This window comes from Mustela nigripes, chromosome 10 (assembly GCF_022355385.1).
Source record: "Mustela nigripes isolate SB6536 chromosome 10, MUSNIG.SB6536, whole genome shotgun sequence".
NCBI lineage: Eukaryota > Metazoa > Chordata > Mammalia > Carnivora > Mustelidae > Mustela > Mustela nigripes.
The window spans coordinates 43,752,258-43,763,039 of record NC_081566.1 but is presented as its reverse complement, the minus strand read 5'-3'; the positions used below and the strand labels follow the sequence as shown (position 1 = coordinate 43,763,039).

The 10,782-nt window shown below is 36.2% G+C and overlaps 1 protein-coding gene across 2 annotated transcripts in view; it reads left to right on the top strand.

Annotated features, from left to right (window-relative positions):
• Nucleotides 1–1,291: 1,291 nt before the first annotated feature.
• LOC132025681 (complement factor H-like) overlaps nucleotides 1,292–10,782 on the top strand; it is a 79,869-nt gene continuing 70,378 nt past the window's right edge. For both annotated transcript variants that reach the window (XM_059413297.1, XM_059413296.1), the window contains exon 1: nucleotides 1,292–1,461. In XM_059413297.1, coding sequence (XP_059269280.1) covers nucleotides 1,404–1,461 — 58 coding nt within the window. In that variant the 5' untranslated portion in view covers nucleotides 1,292–1,403. The remainder of the gene's footprint in view (nucleotides 1,462–10,782) is intronic.

The window sequence follows — 10,782 nt, the reverse complement described above, 5'->3', positions numbered from 1 at the left end:
ACTAAAGTCCCAGAGAATTACAGCTCTGTGTTCACCAGAATGGCTAAAATTACACAGATTAAAAACATCAAGTGTGTTGAGGATTTGGAGCAGTTCATTCACTGCTGATGGGAACACCAACTCGCATAATCCTTTCAGAAGACTTTCTGATGCGACTTCTTACACCTAGACATGTTCATCGTTCTGTCCTACCGTTCCCCCCCGAGGTGTGCACTCATCAGAAATGAGGACATGTCTTTGTCAAAACCCTCACAACAGCAGCCCTTTTTCTATCACTCCAAACTAGAATCTACTCAGATGCCCACGAACAGATGCACAAATGAAATGTGGTACATTCACAGAATTGAATATTACACAGCAATAAGAATTAGTAATCTGTAATTAAACACAGCATAAATTTTCATGAAAGGCTCTACACACTAAAAAAAAAATATTTTTCAATTTATGTAAAATACAAAATAGACGAATGGATTCCATATTCTTAGAGATCAGGACACTGGTCCCTCTGTGGGTGGTGAGGGAGAGGTTGAGAGAGGTTCACCGAAAGGGACAGCTGGGGCTTCCTGGAGAGCTAGTGCTCTTCAGTGAACTAAACTTGGCGCTGGGTTCATACATGTCTCCACCATCTCAATATTCATTAACCCACTTGTTTAAATGTTCCCTATGCATATTATGTTTCAATAAAAGGTTTAAAAACTCAGTGTTCAAATTTCTTGATTTTTGAATTATTAAACGCAGTTATGACCAAGGAGAGTGATCCTGTTGCTTCACACACATATATAAGAAGGCTTTAAAAGAGTAATTTCCTGGATTGTGGGAAAAGCAGGCCAGCACTACATTCTTGGCAACGTTTACCCACATTTTATGGGTCTTATTTGTGGAAGCATTGACTCACTCCAAGTTCTGTAAATGATTTTTTTCATTTTTATGAATTATTTTTATTAACATATAATGTATTATTTGGCCCAGGGGTACTGGTCGGTGAATCGTAAACGATTTTTAAAAGAGCTTCTTTTAAGCTCCTTTTGAGGGTTTTTGAAATCCTGAGGATATCAGCAGTTACTGCTTTGCACATTCCAAGAACTTGAACGTGTTCCAGCAGAGAACATGCCTGGGTTTATGAAAACAAATGAAAAGCAAGTCACAGCATTAACATTCCATGGGAATGCAGGAAGAATCAGATTCAAACTCTGACACTGCTGGGGTTTGGGGTTGAATTTTCTCTTCTACCTTGCAAAATTTCTGAGGGGCGGAGCATCTGGTACTCCCTTTAATTCCCGAGTTGTGTTTCAATTTCCTTTTGAGCAAGTGCTTTCCTGCACTAATCAGATTTCGTAGAGGAAGAAAACTTGACATCGTGTGAGCACTCTCAGCAATTAAATGTACCCCTAAAAGACCTCAGAATGAGATTTCTAGGGGAGATCGTTTGGCTTATATTGTGGGCGGTTTGTGTTGCACAAGGTAAGAGTAAAAAAAGGCTTTTTTCTATATTATGAGACATTTGCTAACATGCTTTTCACAGTGGTAACAGGAATTTTGTCTAGAAAAATGTGATTTAATTACTGTTCTATAGATTTGTGTGTGACTAGCTTTTGACATTAAGTTTTAAAAAATGTAAGTAGTTTATTTAAGTGATATTATTATTTATCATGGTTTTATTTAATGTACACACTCAAAAAAGGGTTTTTTTTAAGAGTTTATTCATTCACTTGAGAGAGAGAGAGAAGTAGAGGACAAGCAGGGGGAGAGGCAGAGGGAGAGGGAGAAGAAGACTCTGCTGAGCTGGAACCCCCCTACCCTCACCCCCACCCCCACTCCCACCCCCACCCCCACCCTCTGGGGCTCCATCCCAGGACCTGGAGATCATGACCTAAGCCAAAGTCAGACACTTAACCATCTGAACCTCCTAGGTACCCTCAAAAAATGTTTTAATAAATGTTTTGAAAACTGTACTATATCATAATAATTTCCCTTCAAATCATCATAACTTATTTTGTTTGTTTAAAATTTTCACCAAAATGTTTTGTATGAAAGTGTTAAGAAGCATATGAACATATGTAGAACCAGAACAGAAATTAGAAGTCTTGTAGGCAAGCAAGCATTAGTTGCTTGTCATTAGAATGAAAATATCACATAAGTGTGAAAAACTTGAACATGCAGTGTTTGTAACATCTAAGTTATTCTAACGGGTTTTTTTCCGATAGTGTATTTGAGATATATTCTAGAAGACCAGTCTTTAGAGTAGTGAATATGAATGTAGAAGTTTTCTTTCTGGTATCAGTAAGAAAATTACTAGATTTATATTAAATTTTAATTGTAACACTGCTTCTCAATAGATTAAGAAGTTTCTTTGGAGGAAATTTTGTTTCTAATTCATGATAGGCAACTAAATTATGTGATAATATTTGACTGGCATTTTTAAACCAAATCAGTTCCCTATCATCCATAAATTTCCAAAACTTTTCACTAGGTCAACAAATTTTGATTAAATGCTTACTTCATGTCAGCCTCTAAGCATTGAGAAATGTTAGCAAATAACATAAAATCTCTCTCCTTGAGCATCTTTCTATCTAGAAAATCAAAGTAAAGATATCTCTTTAATTATATCCTTTAGTCATTCTTGTAAGGTTGATTTAAATGTGTTTAATTTTTTTCAGTTTCTCATTCTAATATGCTACTGCTTGATTTTTAGCTTGGAAATCTTATATCCAAACCTAGATATTCCATTATTCCCTGCACACATAAATATTACAATTAGTAAAATATTATTGTATTGACAAAGAGTTTCAGAACCCTGTTAATGCTATCAATCGTAGCAAACATCTTTCTTTTTTTTTTCCTAAGGTTTTATTTATGTATTTGACAGAGAGAAAGAGCACAAGCAGGGGGAGTGGCAGGGGGAGAGGGAGAAGCAGGCTCCAGGGTAAACAGGGAGCCCAGTGTGGGACTGGATCCCAGTCCTCTGGGATCATGCCTTGAGCAGAAGGCAAATGCATAACCAGGCGCCCCACAAACATCTTTTTCTTTACATAAGTGTTTTTTTGTCTTTCCTTTAACAGGAATAATTTCAGTGTCTCAATATTTACATACCGTTTGCTGAGGCTTTATGCAGATACCATTTGTCATATAAAGAAGACTTATTTTATTTCTAGTTGATGCTCAAAACTCAAGAATAGAGGGCAAGTTTAATTAAACTTTTTAAGTGATTACAAAATGGAATTAGAAATATTAAAATTGGGTGCTACAAAGTATGTAATAAAAATTAAATCGTAGTGATTTAAACTCCTTATGTAATTGATTCCAGCTGATTCATTTCATCTGTATTTTATATTTCATCAAAATGTGTTTAAATGTGATATCAGTTTCTGCTGGTTGAATACAGGTTTGAATATTTTCACAATCTGCTTTACTCAACCAGGTTTGACATTTTAGCATTTCATAAACGGCATCTGCTCTGTTTAAAGTGAACATTCTTCAAAAAATATTAGTCACCATTAAAGAGAAATAACAGCTGATAAGAAGAATTTATTGGCTCAAATTCTCAGAGACCAACTAGTTCTGCTTTAATACAATAGGCTCTCTGCATTCCCATTCCATTTGTGTAGAAATATGAGTTACTTCCTTATAAAACATTGTGTTTGCAGGAGTCCCCACAGGCTGCTAAGAATCTGGTCAGATTTACAGGACAAAGTTGAGAATAATGTTCCCTTAAACATACTCTTTGAAATTAGCCACAGTCCAGAAATTCCTGACTTTATTTATTTGACAAACAGAGAAAGCCCAGAAATTCCTGTGAATAAAGTAAAACCCACTGAAAAATGTCCAAGTACACACTGGCTATTTTGTGTGGAGATATATGTATTTTCTAATTCGGGATGTTTAAGGTCAAAAAAGTTCTTTCGGGGCTTTAAATACATTATAGGTCAAAGGAAGAGAGATTCTCTTCTATTAGAAAGAGAAGGAAAAAAATTATGTATTGTTTCAAGTACAAGAAGGTTTCAAATTTGAGTTAACCCTAAAAAGGAAAAAATAATTGACATTATAAATCATAAGAATTAATTCTAAAATATCTTCTTTTATGAGGTTATATGTAAATACACAGTTAACTAATTCAGAAAACTTAAGGTAGAGGTTTTTAATCCAAAATTTTTAATCCAAAAATAACAAATACTTTGGATTAAATATTTTTGGATTAAAATTTTTAATCCAAAAATTTTAATCCAAAATTCTGTTTCAATTCCAATAAGAAAAAAAATAAGATTTCTCCTTCTTTCTTCACCAAAACCCCCCATTTTCAGAGATAGTTGTGTGGTGCTTACCCATAGAGTGTGATTTAAAGCTGTGCATTGACCCAACTGTCTCTAGTATCCTCTCTTCTTCAAAAATTTGATATCACCAGACTCAACAAACCTGAAGTTTATGTGGAATGACAAATACTCTGAACAAATACTTTAAAAGAGTGAAAGCTAGTGTTCCTCACTGCAGTTCACTGTGAATTATCAAAGATGGTAAGTTCTCTGGAGCATTTCAGTGAGGAAAGGTAGAAAGGGAAGATGAGGGTGAAGAACTGGACTAAGCAAGTCTGGCACGTGGGGTATTCCTGAGGGGAGATCTGAGGAGAAGAGCCCATGAGAAGGGTCAGAGCAGATGCCCCAGAATGTCATGAGAGGAGGAGGTCAGCCGAAGCAAACCTTGTTTATTTTAAGGGTACACATGTCCAGAGAACACGCATGCTACTCTTCTGCCTGCACGTAATGTTCAACTACAACTGAATTATTGAGTATCGCTGAAATTATTCTTAGCCAGAAGTGAGTTCCCAAATGACACACAAATTAGTAAAAGTCTTCATTTTTGGCCTTTGATTGCTAGGGCTTGAGCCAAAGTCTAAATCAATTCACATTTCTTTGCTCAATCCCTGATTGTAGGACAGCCTTTGCACTTTTCCTTCTTCCCAGCAATGCCTCCCCCTCCTCACCCCACACACCATCCCCCACCTGCCCAGGCCTGTGAGATTCTTGCCAACTGATCTCTCCTGTGCTCACTTTACCCATTTAACAACTTTAACTGGTTTCAGATACCGTGCATAGAAAGGTCATGAAGTAATCGGGCAGGAAAAAGTGTTAACATTTCAGCTTAAAATTATAAGAAAACATTATAAAAATGGCTCAAAGAAATTATTGTAATAGAACAGAGAAAAAAATCACAAAAATAACAGAAGGAAAGGGGTAAAAATATTTGTTAGAACGCTTCTATTTGCTTTGGCATTTTAACTCAGTGCACAAGTTTCTCAAACCTTGTTGACCAAAAATGTAATAGACAGAAAAGTGGTTACTGAAATGTTCACTTCATAGCTCCCAAAAGTTTTTATTTTTTTTATTTTTTAAATAGTTTGCATTTTATAGATTTTATGTATTTATTTGACAGAGAGAAATCACAAGTAGATGGAGAGGCAGGCAGAGAGAGAGAGAGAGAGAGAGAAGCAGGCTCCCGGCTGAGCAGAGAGCCCAATGCGGGACTCGATCCCAGGATCCTGAGATCATGACCTGAGCCGAAGGCAGCGGCTTAACCCACTGAGCCACCCAGGAGCCCCACGCTTTTATTTTTTGAACTGACCTAAAATCATTCCTGACTTCAGAATTATAAATTAAAATTTAGGACATGTGGACAAGACATACAATGGAATTACAGATATCAGAGTTTCTTGAATTCATGCAGTACGGCTTTAAAATCACTAAACATTTGTTCCCAAGTCTTATCTATTACATTTGCTACCATCCACTATGCTCTTTCCTAAGGTTGTCTACAATCTGCAGATGTAATGGAAAGGCTCCATGAGAATTCTCTAGTCATCCATTCATTTTATTTCGTTTCTTTGTTCATTCAATGATCATTTTTTGAGTGACTGTTAAGTGCCAGGCCCTATGATCAGCATTTTCCAAAAGACCATTTTTAGTGGGGAAAACAAAAGGAATGGCTTTGGATTTTATTAACATGCTGTATTTTATCATATAAGGTATTATGATGGAGATAAGCAAAAAAAGAGAGAGAGAGAGAGTGAGAGTATAGGATCATTTAGAGGAGGCAAGAAACCCAAAGAGCAATGAGAGGATCGAGTGGGATAGGGTTGAGGAGTTGATTTGTAAGAGCCCGAATGGAGAGAGGGAAATAGGTCAGGGCCACGATGGCATCTTGGGTAGGCTTTGCAGGTTGAATAGGAGTTAACCAGATAAGGGTGATAGGAAGGAGGACATTTAAGACTGAAGAAACATCAGTTGGTGTACAACAGACTAACAGTAGATCTGCAAAAATGGGGGATTGAGATCAGCCCCCACATTTCTAAATCTTCCATCAATGACATTTCCACAAGTGCTGCAGGTGTAACTGGGTATAGTGTGTGTTGTTTTTCTTCTTTTTCTTTTTCAATACTTATCCTTCGAGATCGTCATGAGTATTATTCAGATGCAAATCATTCCTGCTACACAGTTTTTGAATTATGTCACCCTCTGACCCAACTCCACTTTACAGCAACCAGTCGGTATAGACTAACTATTTTAAGAAGCTACCATTTTGACTTGAACAATCATTGGCATTGTTTTAGTGATCCAAACACTACACATTCCAAGAAACTTGATTTCAGTGATGTATTCAAGTTGTATCCTGAGAGTAGCTTGTTTCAACCGTCTTTATCACATACTTGTTTTCTACCTGATTTCTTTTAGCTATTATCTGTTCTTCCATTTGCTTTTCATAACCCTGGAATTATCTTCATGGTATTTACACTGTTAAAATTTGAAGAAGAAATTGCATAATCATACTTCTAAATTTTAAACATATCACTTTACTTCTTCAAATGCTTTAATAATGCAAAATAATTTCTGTTTTCTCTAGAGTTATTTTTTAAAACTCCATTTGTGCGAACCTGAGTGGCTCAGTCAGTTAAGCAACCACCTCTTGATTTCAGCTCAGGTCATGATCTCAGGATCATGGGATCAAACCCTGAACAGTGCTCTGCAGTCAGTACAGAGGGCTTGAGATGCTCTCTTCCCTCTACCCTTTCCCGACAACTCCCCACCCCAGCTCACATGTGCACACATGTGTGCTCCCTCTCTCTCTCTCTCAATAAATAAATAAATAAAATCTTTTTAAAAATTAAAATAAAAAATAAAAACTTTATTGCAATTGACGTTTTCTTTATACAAGTATATATATTTGCCAAATACCTTTAATTATTTTCATGTTACTTGTAAAATACTTTGAATATGTTCTATTTTGAAAAGCTAATCATATATATATGCAAATATAACTAATATGCATATAAACCAATAAGAAGTTGGGAAAGAAATTTAACATAAAATATCTACTTTTGCTATTTCCATTTTGTCTATTTGATTTATATTTCCTAAATTGATTTTTGGTTTTCTTCTATAATATATTCCAATATTTACTAAATTTAAAATTAGGCTAGCTGAAATATAGTATCTCCTGTTATTTTTTTCCCAAAATTATTTTAGAAAAACAGAATAATTGTATGAAGAGAACAACTTTAGTCTACCAAAGCAATCTGGTACACATTTGATAAAGGTTTTTTAAAATATATAATTTTATTATGATTTATTTCACTTGATTAAGAATACTTATCAAATAACAGCTTATAGATACACCAATTTAAAAACAAGTAATTAACTCTTGTTATATGTTAATAATATCCCTTTAAAATTTGAAATTGGAGGGGCGCCTGAGTGGCTCAGTTGTTAAGCATCTGCCTTCAGCTCAGGTCATGATCCAGGGTCCTGGGATAGAGCCCCGCATCGGGCTCCTGGCTCAGCGGGAAGCCTGCTTCTCCCTCTCCCACTCCCCACTTGTATTCCCTCTCTAGATGTCTCTTCTTCTCTGTCAAATAAAATTAAAAAAAAATTTGAAATTGGAAAAATTAAATAAATGATAATTATTAAATTATCAAGGATAATTGTTTTTAACTTTAAGCAATTTTTTATAACTATGTCTCTCAAATGAAAGCAAAGTGAATGCTATTCCTATCCAATAGCCAAAACCATTCACACTCTTATTTATGGACAGAATAATTTTAAATTACAAAATCAGACCAAAAGAATAAAAAGTACATCCAGGTAGTGCTTTATAAATTTTTTTAATTTAACTGTCATTTAAGTGACTACATAAACACATAAGTTGAAATATTTGTTGTTTAAACCTAAGACTTTAGAAAACTTAGTTCACTCATTAACTTAGAACTTGAGAAGCGAGATGCTATTCAGACAAAAAAAAATAGAATCATCAGCCAAGTCTTCCTTAAAATGCTTGTATGCCTTTGAAATATGTTTATGTTACTTATTTAATAAGCTTCCTGCCCTTCTCTTCAAAAACTGCCAATTTAGTTCAAGCAAATGTGGTTACTACACGTTCATGCCAACAGTTTGACTACACAGGCTGAAATTACTCTTTTTGTCTCCTTAAAAAAATTTTTTGAGAACATGGTTTAACTGAACTTGAACGCTTTTTTATCAATTCAAACAAAAATTATGTTGTAAGATTCACTTAATTCTTCTTTTTTAAGAGTTTATTTATTTATTTGACAGAGACTGAGATCATAAGTAGGCAGAGAGGCAGGCGAGAGAGAGGGGGAAGCAGGCTCCCCACTGAGCAGAGAGCCCCATGCGGGGCTGGATCTCACGATGCTGGGATCATGACCTGAACCCAAGGCAGAGGCTTAACCCACTGAGCCACCCAGGCCCCCTTTGCCTAATTCTTGTTAGAACACAAGATAGTGAATCATTATCAGCTCGTTATGACATGAACTGATAATGCTCAGTGTATTGAAGATTAGAACCAAAGCAGACAGGAGGTGAATTTGAAGTTAGAGGATCTGAGTATTATTGAGAATTGATCCTTCTGTAAAACAGGATGGAGATGGTCGTTCTTCTCAGGGAGCTTACATTTTGATGGCGGGATAGATGAAATCCTTATAAAAACATTATGAATAATAATTATGAATCGTGAACTATGTTGGGAAGGAAATAAAGTAGGGGCTGAGGGAAAACAGAGATGGGGTAGTGGGGTAAGAGCCTTTGGCTGGGCTGGTCTGAACTGGGTCACTTTGAAGAAATAATATTTGAGCAGAACCTGAAAGATGAGACAAAGGCAACCACCAAAAGTCTCCAGTGCACGTGTTGCAAGAGAGAAAACAACCCAAAGATGTACAGGAAAAAAATACATTTGAGATGCTGGACAAAACATGAAGAAACCAGGGAGGCTTTGGCACAGTGAATATGTGGTAGAGGAAACAAGATGATCCCAGAGAGAATGGCAAGAGCCAGATAGGGGGTTCCCAGGGCAGAGTAAGGAGTTTGGAATGTCTTACACGTTAAAGGGAAAGTCACCAAAGAATTTTAAACACAGGAGCGGTGTGACCAATTTTGCAGTAACTCCTGTGTAGCCCTGTGGGGAATGCGAGGACGGAGGCTTGGAGACTGGTTAGCAGGCTGTTTCCCAGTCAAGGTGGCAAAGGATCATAATCAGAGCTGAGATTCTGGAGATGGCAGTAGAAGGATGGACAAATGGAGTAGGGGGTGGTGATACTGTTTTCTTACAGTCAAGAGCTGCCATTTAAAATTCATGGAAATTCTTACAAATTACTTGAAGTAAAAAGACTAATCGATAGGAGAACTCTTCCTCTATAGTAAACATACATAACAGTAAATACCATGAGAAGGTGGTAGGAAGATGACATCAAAGAGATATGTCCTTGTCTTTTATATCTGGTTGCTAAAAGCAGTTAATAAAGTTGAAATTAATAAAATTGAAAGATCAAGAATTATCTTGAAATACAACCAAGAGCGAATGCATTTGCCTCAGGCTAGCTAATGGGCTGACCCCATGTGTATGTGTCTGTGTATTGATTGCTGTTTTGTGGTTGGATTATGCCTTTGGTAGATGCGTTATTTTAAAAAAAAAAAAAAAAAAAAAAAAAAAAAAAAAAACTAAGAGGAAGCTGCGTGGCACAGCCCATTAAGCGCTTCGCTGTGGGTTTGAACTCAGGTCATCATCTCAGGGTCCTGAGATCAAGCCCTCTGTGGAGTTCAGAGCTCAGCATAAAGTCAGGTTAACACTCTGTCCTTCTCTTCTTCAGCCCCTCCCCCTTCCCCATCCCACCTCCTCCCCACCCCATGCAAGCCTGTGCTCCTTTGTTTTCTCTATCAAATAAATAAATCCTTTAAAAACTAATAATTTAAGTTGAGTAAATTAATTGATAAAAAAAACTTTATTACTCTTCCCTTGCATTAACTTAGTAGGATAGGAACTAATTCTATCAAAATGTTAATATACTAATGAAAAATATTTCTGTATGCACAATATAGCATCATATTTGAAATTTAACTAATTTATTTTTCCAGTAATCTTTATGCCATGAGGTGGATCTGAATTTCTAAACTGAAAAGCACACATATTAGCCTGTAGCCAAGCATAAAATTTTCATATCAAAACATGAAGACTAAATTTAAAACAAACAACAACAAAGATCTGGCTGGAGGGGCAGAAACGCCGAAGATGGGGTTTGCATGGTTTTATAATAGGGCATCAGCACCATCTAGTGGAGAAAAAGTACGTTTACCTAAATCTAAAAATCAAAACTATACTGTGGAATCATTTATTAAAAGTTCCCTTTATTCTTCTACCCACTTAAGCCTCCATGTTGCATCACCACTTCCTCTCACAAAACAAACTGAGGGTTGCCAGGGGGAGGGGGTTTGGGAGAAGGGGGTGGGA